The 14614-nt window shown below is 53.9% G+C and overlaps 1 protein-coding gene across 4 annotated transcripts in view; it reads right to left on the bottom strand.

The window, feature by feature from the left end:
- Positions 1 to 9523, bottom strand: part of OTUD7B (OTU deubiquitinase 7B) — a 39745-nt gene extending 30222 nt beyond the window's left edge. For 2 of the 4 annotated variants that reach the window (XR_011136608.1, XM_068922100.1), the window contains exon 1: positions 9408 to 9523. Coding sequence is in view for 1 of the 4 variants with exons in the window: in XM_068922103.1 (XP_068778204.1) it covers positions 9408 to 9423 (16 nt within the window). In the remaining 3 variants the exon portion in view is untranslated. Of the gene's footprint in view, positions 1 to 3775; positions 8916 to 9407 lie in introns of all 4 variants that reach the window. The other 2 variants (XM_068922101.1, XM_068922103.1) reach the window with 2 other exon arrangements.
- Between the last annotated feature and the right edge of the window lie 5091 nt (positions 9524 to 14614).

Below are 14614 nucleotides of genomic sequence, written 5' to 3'. Positions count from 1 at the left end.
CGCTGCCCAGATCGAGCTTCCACGGCCCCGTCTCAGCCTGCCAGGCTGGACGTCTGGTGAAGAGGACAAACTCGGGGAAAACCTGGGAAACCAGCAATCCGCTAGCCTAGCGGTTATCAGAGCTCCTGCGCGCATTCACCGCTGCCTGCGGCCACTTCTGCACGTAGAGGCACGAGTTCACACGACCGAGGCGCGAGGGAGCTCAAGGCACGCCGCCGTCCTTGTCGCGTGAGCTTTAAATAACGCAGACTCCAAGTTAAAAAGCTATTAACAAGCCGCCCCTCCAAACGAAACGTTTCTAAGATGTTAACGGCCACGGGGCGTTGCTTAAGTCAACCAAAGCAAGGCAAAGCCAAGAGGAAAGGTTACCGAAACACCCAGCGCTTATCTGCTGCGCGTGGGTACTTCAGGCCAGAGCAGGATGATACCCCCGTCAGATTCGGAGACGTGTTTCATAGAACTGCTAGTGAATGGTTTCAGTCTGATTCACTGTTTTTTATTCTCCTGTCCAGAAAGGATGACTGAGTTCATTGGTACTGGAAATATTTGACCCTGTTTTGCTCTCCTCCCCGAGCGCGCATCAGAAGCGTGGGCCTGCAGGCATCAGCAACGGCTAACGCAAGAGATGACCGCCGTATGAGTCCTTCTGGGCTTCACAAGGAGTCTTCGCACCCGGAGCCTATCCTCCGGCCTCATTTTCCCCAATCACCTTACAGTGACGGCCCCAGCTTTGCTTTCAAAAACTGCTCCCGTCTTTATGCTTGGCACCAAATCAGACCGGTCAATACAGGCCAGCTGCTTTATCAGTTATGTGCAAATACAAGAGGAAAACACAGACGACGCAAATTTACAACTGTACGCTCACCAGCGCTGATAAGAGCCTTCTGAATTACAAATATTTAGGAGCTGCAATAATTTGGCCCGTGCAGTAAGACTCCCCTGTTTTCTGCAGGTCAATCTTATCGAGGCCAGCGGTACAGCATGAAAGCTTAAGTTTTGGCACAAAAGCAGGTTGAACAGAAGAAGAAATGAAACTCAGGGTTTATATTTTTAGCAAATGCTACAATGCTGCTGGTCAAAAGACACACGCTTGCGGTGCGCAGATTTGTCTCCTTACAGGGAGCTCAAGGAAGACGGGCTTGTATGCTGAGAAACCCAAAAGTCTCAGCTCCATCAGGAGCTGTACCAAAGTCAAACCAGACTACGGATGCAGAATACGGCTCTTACAAGTGCCTTAGGTATGTCTTGGTCTTAAAATAAAATGAAAGTAAAGAAACAGGTGTCCGCCTTCAGCATTTCGGCATCCGCTTCCTGTTCATTTGGGGCAGCAGGACACAGCAACCAAAACTATATTAGGAAACTTTACAACTCAAGGAAAACGTTTCCTTTCGCATCAAGGATACAAGTGCTTCACTCTGTCTTTTGTTTTTAAACTGAAGCTTTTAAGCCGACATCATAAAAGACACCAGCAACCAAAGATGACTTTCACCTCCGTTTTGGGTGCATTCAAACACTCCCTTTGCACTACATATATTTTGCTTTTACACAGAATTTGGGCTGGGTAGGTGTGTTTCCCAGGCCAGTTACAGAAATCTGTTTTTCTTAAGTTTGGGGCATGCCAACGTCACGGTACGTCTGTATGCATGGGGGGCAACGGGAAGCTTTGGAGCCAACATACGTATCCTAACGAGGAGCAAAACGAGAAGGTGGACTAGGTGGGACTGGACTCAACCACTCCTGGAGTCTCCAAACTCTGTTAGCTCTAAACCTACGGACTGCACTCAAGATTTTTATCTATAAACCTCTCTGCTCCTTACGCATGGGCTCATTTAGCAAAATATCAATGTGCTCTCCCCCCCCCCACCCCATAACTTACGCTGGGGCCCAAAATGCTGCAACGTTTCCCATGGAGCAATGCAACGTAAGATTACACCAAGCAACCATGAGTCACATGGAGCTCTGCACTATAATAAGCTTGATCATTACACAAACAGTATTTCTTGCTCAGTCACCACACCCATAAAGACCGAGAGTGAAAGCCAGGCAGCCTAAACCACACCAAGGATGCCTGCACCTATCGCTAATCCAGGTCGAGGAACGACACACGCACAGAAACCCGGCAATTTTTGCCTCTAACCTCCCGAAGCCGTTGCAGAAAGGGGCCGCGTCCAGCAGCCAGCAGGAAGGTTTGGTTCATCTCTGCACAAGGGGTAAAAAAGACTGGGCACAAGTCCGATATCCCCGTCCGCTTTCCAAATCTAACTGTCGGGCTCCTCCCGGATTCAAGGGCCACCTGCGCACCAGGAAGGTGTTGGAATCGAGGGACTTCGTGCACGTTGCAGCATTTTGCTTGAGCCGCTGTCAGTAAGGAAAACGTCTTCCAAATCTTCAGGCCGTTCCTCTAAAGCTTAAGCCTGCGCTACTCAGAATAACCTTTTCTGTCCTACTATTGCATTACTGGCACACTGGTGTAGAGAGCTGTCTTGCAACCTAAAAGCAAATTCTGTTAAACCCAACAGACAGCCTCCTAGGAAAAAACTGTAAGTTAAATAAACATAAATGTACCAGAAGTAAAGCATTTAATACTGTCAGCCCACCTAAACAAAAGCGAAGTCGGAAAAAACACACAAAAGCAAAGCGACCCAGAGCTCCCTCACTTCCTCCGTCCCTCTCTGCAGGGCAGACAATACCATTTGGGTGGCAAAACTACTCGTAAAAATTCAGTACCAACTCCTGAGCAGCAAAACCAAATGGGTTTTTTGGTTCCAGCCTCCTGGTTTTTCACCAGAAACTGAAGAACTGCGCTCCCTGCCCTAACCAGATCATGCAAATTAAGAGAGACCAGGGAAAGAAATGAAAAGGAAGCAAAGTAAAATAATTAAGCATACCTCAGCTTCATCACTGGTGTCTTTCAGAGCATAATGGGGAAAAATAATCAAGCATACTTAACCACGTAAGCATGTCACCAGAAGTGAATATCATCCACAGAACAGGAGAGATGACTGTTAGTTCGACAATTGTACTTTTGAGGGGTTTTAAAACGATTGAAACATTAGCAGAATAAGCAAATAAAGTGAGATGCAGGTTGGGGTTTTTTGGTTTTCGATGAGAACTATACACTTCAGAAGAAAAGTTGGTTTCGTCTAGGGCTACTGTCAAAGCTAAACATCAAACATGATCTTAAATGCACTCCCGTGTTGCAGCTCTTTGCTAAATTAAAAGGAAAAAACTATTTCCAGGAATATTTCGGGAGCATAAAACTACAAGCCTACACACCTCTTTCCCAGATTTTCCGTATGACTTTTTGACAAGGGCAGGAGCCGTGAGCCAAGGCTCCAGGCCCAGAACTGCTACAGAGTCCGCGCGTGACCTTGGCCGAGACACGTCACCTCCCAGCGCCACGTCCCAGCTTTCCAGGCCGGAGAAAGGACAGGGCAGTGGCAGCGCTTCCGAAAGGAGCACCTCCAACCCGGGCTTTCCAAAGTGCTCAGACACCTTCATAGGGAGGAGGAGGAAGAAAAAAAAAAAAAACCACAGAAGGAACTATTTTGTTTTTAAACAAACACGTACACAGGAAAACCCACACTGCACATCTGAGATGCTTTCTAAAGCTGTCTCAAGTCACATGAAAAAATAAAATAAAATAACCTGCGTGGCAAAGCCCTCCTGAAAAGGAAGTGTCTATGAGCCAAAGAGATGCAAGCAAACCTAGGTCTGAAAAGTATCAAACTCCTGCACCAAAAACCCACCAAAAACCACATTTAACAGGGCTTACCTTTAATGCAGAGTGAAACACTGCTTGCTTGCTTGCTTTCTAGTAGGACGTGGTCTCCAGAGGCTCACGCGCAAAACCCGCCCAGATGCAAGGTTCATGATGCAACCCAGAGGCCAGACAGGCAAGACTTCGGTGCCTTAAGCAGCCCAACACCTGCGCTGACCAAGCCCTGCTCTTTACTTAAGAAGCCTTATCAGAATAGCTACCAGCAAAGTAAGCTGCTCCCATGGCTCCATGCCAAAGCAGCCAGATCTGCAGCACCAGGTCCTGGTGGGAGGCTCCTAACTTTTGCCTCCTTGCTGCAGCCCGTTCCCGGGGAGCTCCGCTCCTTCCCCAACTGCGGCGCCGCTCTGACACTGCCGAGCTACCTAAGGTGCGCTAAAACAGCCGAAACAAAGCCAGGATTAGCAATGCAAAGCGCGCAGAATGAACCTGACCTGCCCTAATACCTTTACTCAGTTACTAAGCTCCGACTAGGTGCTGCCACTGTACAAGGCAGAACAGGGGCCGCACAGCTCTTGCTCAGGCAAGGGCAAAAATCGAACGGGCAGACCGTCATCCAGCCTCCGCAACCTCGGCCCAGCAAAAGAGTTATTCCCCAGGAAAAGGCAGGTGCAAGAAAGCTTGCGAGCCAGCTCAAGGAGGCCTACAGAGAGGCTGGCGTGGACAAAAAGGAAGGCAACTCGCAAGACAAAATGAATACAGGAACAGTTGTTTTTAAATAGAGGTGATGGGTAGCCCGAGTTTAGACCAGATCTTGCGCCGAGGTCGCAGGGCTACAGCGTTTTGTGTTTGGTACAAACAGCTTTTCAGCAGGATTTACCGTCTTGGGTGCAACCACAGCCCCAGAAGCTGCGCTTGGAAGCCCCCGGGCGACTGCCGATTTTTGGTACCATCCGAGCTGCGTCGTCTCCACAGACGGAGGTTTTCAAACAGGGAAAAGGCGTCGCAGAAGTAGGCAGTCGCTCAGGAGAGTCAGAACGCTAGAAAAGCGGCAGCTACGCCAGAGTTGCAACGATACTAAAGAAAGTTTATAAAACGTGGCCGTTTTCACACGCTTACCTTTTTCCAAAGGAAAGGTGCCCCCTATTTTTAAGGGCTACAATCACCTGCTTTCCTTCGCGCTAAGTACAGCCTTACTAATTGCACCGTCCAGACTATCCAAAAACTTGCTTTGAAGAACTAGCATCGGAGGAAAGAAACCTCAAAGCCATACCAGAGTCAGAAACAGGCCTGAATACGCTCAGGACAGCCTCATTAACTCCGAGGCCCTACCCACACCATCGCTGTTATTTATCAGCTCCCTTTTCAAGAGGGTTTGCACTTTTCAGGACAAATGACAAACCCTAAGTTTCCGTTTCAGAACTTCCCTCAAGGCAAGAGGACGGCTCCAAACCCAACGCGGATCCTGTATTACGTTAAAAAAGCATCGTCATTACAGCCCAGTAATTAATAAGGACAATTACCGAGCACGCACAGCCTCATTTTTGCAATGTCATCGCTCCCATTTTAGCCTCGACAAATTTCTCGTTTCCAAAGGCCCCAGGGGAAGTCCGGAGGGTGCAAAGGCTCTTCACAACCTGCCCTCGTGCAGTCCTGCGGGAAAACAGCCGCGCTTTGACCAAAGACATCCACCGCCTTGCAACGGCCAGGACGGGACGCGAAGAAACGATTGCACGAAGGAGTTTCCTTAGGCTAGAGCTCGATAAGGCCACTAATGCACTTCAGCGAGCGCACCTCCGCCACCAAACGCGGCAGCGTACGCTCTCGTTACGTTTCTAAGCTGGGCAAAGCTATTCTTACGGCCTAGGTGCATGCACACGTTAACGCACCAGCAGAGACACAGCTGCTCAGCGTCAGAGAAGCCAAAGAAGGATCCGTCCTCCCTGCAACGCAGTGAGTTTGGGAGCGCAGCGCTGCTCCTGAACGAGAATTACAGTAATTATAGTGACCCAGGTTAGGCTCTTCTCCCGTTTTAGCCAAACACGAGGCACGCATCTAAAATAAGCCGTTTTCTCGGCGGCGACACACAAGGAAATTCACTCCGAGACCAACCCAACCTGCTTAAACCAGGCCGCGACTATTTCCAGCACAAACGCCGGTTTTGCAAGAGCGCCGAGCGCTCGCCGTTCTCACCGGCCTGCTGAGGGGACACGCGTAACCAGCGCCTCCGCAAACCAGGCCATGGGAGATGCTGCCGCGCTTTCAGGCTCCGCTTCTCCCTGCGATGCATTTTTGATTCAGTCATCTTCCTGTCCGGCAAATCTGTTTTTCTGTCAACATCAGTGATTAAGAGGCGAGCTTAAGAGTTTAACAGCAGAGCTTTCAGAGCTGAGACACCTGTCAAAAGGGACGCTCGCTTGCCCGGGGACCTCCACGTTTCTGTAACGCCGCCGCCGAGGCGGCGATGTCACATCAGGCTGTAATTGCATTACATCAAGCCGCAAAGGCTGGACCCTGCCTGATACGCGCTTCTGATGAGCTCAGTCCCAGCCACTCGCTGCCAGAGCGCGCCGCAAACTCCCAGTGGAAAAGCAGAACGAAACCAAAGCGCTAAAAAGGTCCAGGTCTTCGTAAATACTTGGGCGCGCATCCCCTCTTTACATCCCCATCTCCCTCTGCTCTCAGCAGAGATTTGTACACGCAAGTACACACCGCTCGCACTTTAGTTGTTGACAAGTATTTCATATATGCAAATACGCTTGGAGAAATCTCGGCTCTAAGCAAGCTCCTACGAGTTGCATGCTCCTAGCGAGTTCCTTCAGCAGACGTCCCTTCCAGATGCATCAGATACAGAAGTTTATGGCTTTTATACGGCCTCCCCTCCATACCCGCGCTCCCAGTACAAGCTTATTTCGTAAGCAAGCAAAACCGCACGTTCAAATATTTTAAACAACGCGTTTCCCAAAGAGCGACACAGCGCAGATACACGCTGCTTAAGCCTCTGCACAGCTCCTTTGCCGATGTATTTTCCATCCGGAGCATCCCTTGCGTTTCCTGAGCAGAGAATGTTTTTCTTGCTAAGCTGTGGTGACGATCTGCGATGAGCAGAAAGGAGCTCCCTGCCACAAAAGCGGTAGCTTTTGTTAAACTGAAACTATTAATCCAAGTCTGTCTTTATAATTAGCATCACAGGGCTTGGGTTTTTTTTTAATTTTATTAAAAAAAACCATGCGCCAAGGAAAACATTCCCATGATATTTTAAAAGATCAATAGACTAGCCTGCTCTTCTGCTGCAATATAACGAACCCGCCCGCCCCAGTGCGCTGCTGTTTCGGAGGGAGCAGGAGCTGAAGGCTGTGCAAGGCACAACAGAAAGTGAATCCCAACTTCAAGAACCTAAGCACAAACCAGCAAGTCCGACTGCAACGCATGAACAGGAGCATCAGTGAAAACTGCCTTCGCTGTTCAAGCCGAGGCCTGGAAACATGCAGCGGGGTAGAGAAAAAACAAAATCGATGCCGTCAGCAATCAGATGTGAATGATTCACACCACCAAGTTTTACTTTTCCAGCTGTGCGACTTAAGCTGACAAAAACCTCTTCACTTATAATTAGCCCTGCAACTCAAAGTTGAAAATCATATCCCGTGCGCGCTGTAAGCACGTTTCTGTAGGCAAACGTGTTGTGCAACTAATAATCACGAATACGGCACCTCCTGGCATTATACAGGTAAGCCTCAGCCCATTTTACAGACGGATAAACTGAGAGGCTATGGATATTCACAGCAGAGATGAGCCGTTCTCCCTCGCTGGTGTAACACGGAGGCATCGCTGCCTCCTGGAAAGACACCTGTCCCGTTACCACGCTCCTTACGTAAGTGACTCCCACTGCAGAAGCGTCGGTGCAAAGACCGTTTCCCTTAAGCATGGGATTGTCAGAGATGCTCAAGCCCAGGAGGGGTGAGTCATCCCTCAGCCTCTTCGCCCACAAAGAAAGCGCGCACGGTCCACCGCTCCGCGGGGAGGCAACCTGCAATTTGCTACACAAGAAACTCCTTTTCCTCCTGAGATTAAGGCCTGCAAACTCTAGAGCTGTTTTTGAAACTAATGGCACGGTCCCAGCGCGGCACTGCGGGGCCCCGTGCATGAGGCGCACGGCGTCCAAGGAAAGCCTCAGTCCCCAGCGTTTATTCGCAGGACTTGACAGTAATATCTGGCATCGTTGACCAGGCATGGAAAAAAAGACCACGCCTTTTCACTACAGCGAAGCCCTTGGCTGAACAACAGCAAAGTTCATTCCCATTTGAAGACGTGGTATTTAAAAGCCATGCAGATTTGCAGTTCGCAAATGATAATCCTATTTGGTCGACACCAGAGGAAACCAGCCGGATTAAAATTTATTTGGTACTAAATCACTGCAAGTGAAAACATTTTTAATAACCTAATACTTAGGCTGGAAGCCAGCTGCAACTGCTAACAACTTTGTCCTGTCCGTTTTGCGACACAAGAGCCTTCTGAACCGGGATACGCGCCGCACAGCCTTAACCCTCCCTGCTGTCACACCGACCGGTCCGCCCTTACCCCTTTTCTTTTTTTTTTTTTTACATCTTGTCCGAGTTTACTAGCCCTTTCTAAAAGGTTTTGAAGCGGGTTGAAGAAAGATGCTGCACTCGTTCAACAACGGTAAACCCTGTCGCGAAGCAGGGCTCGTCCCCCCCTCCCCAGGGCATTACTCAAGCCTAAATTATTTAGCTCAGCTCCGCAACGCTGGAAGAGGCCGACAACAGTAACAACTTCGGGACCCGCTTTAAGATCAGTCAGTCCATCCGCTGGCAGGGCCCCTAGTCCAGCGGGGACGTCCAAGGAGCAGGGAGCTTTTTCGGCACCGCTCACGCGCTTTTCGTCAGACAGGAAAAACGAGGGGCGATCCCTCGTTTTGGCAGCACCACGGGGCAGGACCCTCGCAGCGAAGCGCCCAGGCCGGAGACCTCGGGGGCCCCCCCGGGGCGGAGGGCTGACACCTGGGTGCGGAGGAGCGTCCCCCGGCAGGGACCCTCCGCAGGGGAGCCTTCCTCCACCGGCCTTCCTCTCCAGAGGCGGACCCGGCTCTTTCGCTGCAAGCCCACGGACCGCTGGCGGCGTCGAGAACCGAGCAACGGGTTTAATCGAGGTTCACGCAACGTTATCGCCGAGGCGGTAACTTATTTAAAAAAAAAAAAAAAAAAAAAGAGACAAGTAAATAGAAGAGAGCAGGAGGCGCACGTTGCGAGCTGGCCGCTACGGGCAGGGTTTCCGCGGGCACCGCCGCTCCCGAAAGGCGCCGGCTGCCAGCGAGGACACCGGGGGCGGCGGACAAGAGCGGCAACGGCCGGCCCCGGCCGAGCGCCTGCGGCGGCCCCGCCGTGACCCGCACCCGGCACCGACTCCTCGACTTTCCCCGCGGCCGCAAACCGGTCCCGACCGGCCTCGGGAGCCCCGACCGGCAGCCGGGCCCCATCGGCAGCCGCTCCGGGCCCCGGCAGCTCGGGCCCAAACCGGGGGCTCGGAGCCGCCTCGGTCTCTCTTCCCCCCCCCGCCCCGACCCGACCCGACCAGACCCGACCCGGGAAAAGTTTAATGAAACCGGTAAAACCGGACGGCGGGCGCCGGGCCTTGCCGGCGCCGGGGAAGGGGCGGCCGCGGGGCGCGTTACCTCGGGGCGGCTCCATCCCGCGCCGGGGCCGCTCCGCGCCGAGGCCGCGCTCCCGGTGGGGGCGGAGGGGGAGGGGAGCGCGCGCCGCGCCGCGCCGCCCTCGTTTCCGCCCGGAACGCTTTGCCGGGCGCACGCGGCCACCCCGCCCCCGCCCCCGGCTGGGCAAGGGCGCAGCCAATGGCGGCGCGGCGCCGGGCCCCGCCCCTGCCCGCACGGCGCCGGCGCGGCGTATTGCGCCTGCGCGCGGCAGAGAGCCCGCCCCCCCCTCCCTCCCCCCCGCCTCGCTGCCTCGCGCGCGCACCCGAGCCCGGGGCGCGAGGCCACCGCGTGCTGGGCGGCGCGCGCCGCGCGGGCCGGCGCTGCAGCCTTGCACGGGGCCTGGGTGGTGCATGCAACCCCTGCGCGGGACCTGCAGCCCTGCACGGAGCCAGTGACCTCTGCATGGGGCCTGGATCATGCATGCACCCCCCTGCAAGGGGCTTGTAACCCCTGCACGGGGCCCGGATAGTACATGCATCCCCTGCACAGGTCATGCAGCCTTGCACAGGGCCCGGATAGGGCTTGCACCCCCTGCGTGGGGCCCGTAGCCCTTTCATGGGGCACGCACAGGGCCTGCACGCCCTCCCCGGTGTGTGCATCGGGCCTGGATAGTGCATGCAGCCCCTGCGCCGAGCTTGGATGGGGCCTGGCAGCCCCCGCACAGGACTTGGATGGGGCTTGCAAACCCTGCCCAGCGCCTGTGTGGGGCCTGCCGCTGCTGCGTGGTGCATGTCAGCCCTGCACAGGGAATGCAACCCCTGCCTTATGCCTGTTAGCTGTAAACAGCATCATCAAGAGGTGTGCAACTTGTGTCACAGATGGCACAGAGCTGCGATGGGCCCCAGAGCCTGGCTGGGCCACCCCTAAAAGCCAGGAGGCTGATGGGGAGGGTCCCCCCAGGGCCATTTCAGCGGTCATTGCTTTAACCGCCAAGGAAAGCCGCCGGGCAGAGCAGCCCTGCTGGGAAGCCAGGAAAAACCCCTTGGCGCTCCGCCGCGGCGCAGGAGTGGGCCGCCAGGACAGCGCGTCCCCCCTCCCCGGCGAATGCTTCGCATTCCCCTGGCCGTGGGTGCTCACAGGCGAAACACGCCGAAAATGCGCCCCGGCGCTGCCACCGAGGTGCTTGTTCGGAGCCGGGAGGACGCGTCCTTGCAAATCTGCAGCAGCGGGGCGCTCGCGCTGCCGACGCGGGGTCGCGCATTTGCCTTTCCGGTTGCGAGCGTTTTCCCGGCGAAACGAGGCAGAGCCGTGGCGGCGGGGAGAGGGGGCCGGCGGCGAACCCCCCCCGTCCGCCGGCAGGAGCGGCGCGGCCCGTCATGCGCGGCGTTCAGCTGATCCCCGCGCTCAATCGCGGCCTTTGTTCCCCGCCAGCAACCTAATGTTGTTTATATCTCGCACAAAAGGATTGTTTATCATGTCAGGGGCAGCGAAAAGTCCAGTAAAGAAAGAACGGTCTGTGCCGCGGAGCCCGGGCCTCCCGAGAGGCTTTTTCCCCCCCCCTCCCGCTGCAGTGTTTGTTCAAAGCTTTCCGAGTGCCCCTGACTTGCCAACAGAAAAAAAAAAATTATTGCAAAAAAGCAATAGCGGGGGTTTTGCAGACGGCCCCGCGCCCTGCCTGCGTGTCATCTCCTCCCGTGCTGCTTGCGTTCGCGTTTCTTCCCAGCTGCCCGGAGCGATGGCGACAGGTCAGCAAGGCAGGCGTGGTGCCGAGTGAAAATAAAATTGTGCTCCTTTTCCACCAGTTCTAACTTAAACCTTCCTGTAGCTGGGAGCACTGGTTTTGTCAATGAACTCGCCTGGGGGAGTGCCACCGAGGGAGGGCTACGAGGCCACCGCACCGGCCAGCGCCCAGCGCCGGAGTTGCCCTCCCGCTGCGGCGGCTGGAGCGGGCGCCAGGCCGGCGCTCCGGCGGCCCTGCTCCCTCAGTTCCCGTTGAAAGGGGGAGAAGGTGTCGGCGCCGGGCCGGCCGGGCGGTGAGCAGGGCGGCCGCGTTCCCCAGGAGGACCTCCATGCCTTCTCCCAAGCCTCTCTCGTGCTTAGGAGATGATCCCTGCAAGCAACCCACAAACTGCCCCTCCAGGCTTTCCTTTGCAGAGACCCCTCCAAAGGCCTCCTGCAGGATTTAGGCGCTGAATCTACTCACCGACACGCAGCTCATCGGCCCTCTTGTTTGTCCTGGTGTTGCTCTCCCAGGCGAGCGGCTCTTTGCTCCTGACGGTCGCCCCCAATTTCATCCGGAGCTCAGCAACGTGATCCCGGCGCTGCAATTCAGCGAAGCAGCCTTGTCCCGGGATCCTGCTGGACATCCAGCAATCCCAGGCGTTCCCGTCAGCGGATGCTCGGACAGGCTAAACTTGGAAGCACAGGATGGTTCTTAAAATACATCTTGGCACCTGGGTGGAAAATGAGGCCTGTCTGCAAAACACGGGAGCAAGGGAAAGGGCTTTTTTGGAGGGCAAAACAAGCAGCAAGGAGGAGTGCAGTGAGACGACTTGAGCCCCCTGGGATCTAGAGTCTGGTTTTCTCAGCGCAGCACCCTCAGCATGGGAACATGCGGCGAAGAAGGGTGACCAGCCGAGTTACTAATGCTTTTGCAATGATTTGGGGGGCTGACATAAGGTGCCTGCTTGTCTCTTTCCACCAAAAAAGGACGAAAGGAGTGGGCAGGGCAGTGCTGTTCGGAGGGGCACTGCCCTGGGATTTTGAAGTCCTGTTGCGACTGTGTGACCGTGAGAAAGCTGGTGTGAGCTTAGTGCGATTGTTCCCTCTCCCAGCCCTCATCTGCTCCGAGTGGAACTTCTCTGGCACAAGAACGGTCCTTGACAGGGTGCAGGTACCGCATCCTGGGGGGCCACCGCAATATCAATAGCGATAACACAGCTCTCCTGCAGCTACTGGATTTGCCCAAATGAGGCGCCGCCACGGTGGCAGGACTCACCCTCGCGGGCAGAGAGAGAGGCAGGAGGATGAGCTGAGCTGGGATGCTCTCTGCAGCCCCGGCCTGTGCAGTGCAATTTAGAGTAGTCCCAGAATGTAAGAGTAAGAGGTGCCTTAAAAACACCTCCAGCACCTTTCCGCGTCCTCAGCACGGAGATCAGGCCCTCTGCCTCGGGAAAGCGAGGGGCAGAAGAGCAGCAGGCTAACTCCAGGCGTATCTCCCCGGCACAACACCTAGGCAGGGAGCCCACACGAGAGAGCGCTGAAAGCACAGTGCCGTCTTTGACGACAGGCGCTGCCGCTCTTTAAACGACTGACTACTTCAATTCTTGCCGCTCGCTCTGGTGCCATCAGTCATCCTAGGCCAAATCCTGGCACGATGCTAGCAGGGATGGCTCTGCCGAGCTAAACGGAGTTTCACCCACCTACATCAGCTGTGAGCTGGCTCCTCCAGCCCTCCAGAGTTTGCTTCTGGATTTAATTTGATTTTTTTTTTCCTTCGGATGAAAGCTTTCTCGGAACTTCCTAGCTGGAAATCTCACAGCTCCTGTGCAAGTTGCTCTTCAGTTGCCAGGCAAATAATAGTGCTTTGCACTTCTAAAGAACCTTTCATCTGAGGATTGCAGAGGACTTCACATATGGTAATGCATTAACCCTTCCTACAGTTCCTAGTTTTATTCCGTCCACGCTATAAATGCAGGAGGCAGCCCTCAGTTTTGGGAGGTTAATGGACTCGCCTGAGTGTCAACTGCAGGCTGGGATTCTCGATATCCAGCCCTAATTGGCAAGAGTGGAAGGTGACAATCCTGATTTTTCCAAGTCTGGGCAGCCTAATGCCAAGCGCTTCTCTTGAGTTGCAGGGTCTGAGCATCACCTTGTATTTAACCTTTCGGGACATGGGCTGTGGGCAAAACAGCAGGGAGCAGATGAGGGGAGATGGGAACTACCAGGTGATGCATGGATGCAGAGCAGCCAGGCCTGCCTTGGAGCATCCGATTTGGAGTACAGCAATGAAATATTTGGGCTTGGACTTGGGGGTGCTTTGTGGCAGTTCCTGCCAAGTACGAAGGCTAGCAGAGAGGAAGCATGGCAAAGCTTCCTGGAAAAGAGTACCGACCTCAGGAGGCTCTTGGGGAAGTAAAGGAAGAGGGCACCAAACAACCCAGCCGAAACACTCTGTCTTCACTCAGTTTCTCTGTGGTGAGAGCGGAGCCTTCATCTGGTTCTTTTAGCTGGCTTATTATCAGAAATTGTATGAGAGGGAACAAGACATGCAAAAAACGTTAGCGTGCGGCAGCAATGGCAAGAGTCAGACTCAGCTCCCGGGGCTGCAGTTCCCCCTCCGGGGGAAACCCACATTTGCGTCTGCCAGGGTAGGCGCACCCTGGGGTATGACCTTTTCTTGGGAAAGCCCCGAAGGAGAAGCGAGTCCGAGATGATTGTGGGGCTGTTTGGATACATTTAGCTCGCCTGTGAACTGTTAAGTTTAATTTTGTGACAGCTGGGGTGGACTGTCTGGGTTTTAATGCATCGGAAATTAAAAAGCATTGTAAAAGAAATTAAAAACTCATAAAAGCAGAAGTGAGCTAAAGCCCCAAGTCTGCATGTATCTTGCTATTTTAATATTAATGTCCAATCTTTGGAGAGAGGATGACACAAAATATATGTTTAAATGAGGTTACTGACTTCATGGCCCAGAAGCCAACGCCAGGTGAGCTCGGTATAATGGCGTGGGTGTCCCCAGGACACATCATCTGTGGTTCACACTGGGTTTGTTCCCTTCGAGACCCGGTCTGGAAACCCAGAGGTTCGCACGATAGGCAAAGCGTCGCGGTTTTCAGGTTCTTCTGAAGCTTCGGACATTGGTCACTGGCAGACGTAAAGGCCAGTCTGTCCAACATAGCACAGGGACTGCTAAAGCAACACTCACAATGCATTTTGTCCTTACGGCATTAGTAACAGCATGACACACCAGCACCTTTATGGTACGTTACATCCCAGATACGAAGGAAGATTAAAGTGCAGTCTTGACTGAGAGCAATGACTCGCATGGATTTGTTAGGGGACATGAGGCTAAACAGGAGTGCCACAAAGAGGATAAGGGATTGGAGTGGACGAGGATAAAGGCAGGAACAGATGGCGAGCATTGCCGAGATACTGAAGAGGTGAGGCAAGACACTTGTGAGCCCGGGACTGCTATTGTCAGTGCTTTGTACGGAAATCATTTCACT

This window comes from Struthio camelus, chromosome 30 (assembly GCF_040807025.1).
Source record: "Struthio camelus isolate bStrCam1 chromosome 30, bStrCam1.hap1, whole genome shotgun sequence".
Lineage (NCBI taxonomy): Eukaryota > Metazoa > Chordata > Aves > Struthioniformes > Struthionidae > Struthio > Struthio camelus.
Note: the sequence above shows the minus strand (reverse complement) of the source record. Positions and strands in the feature narration are given on the sequence as shown.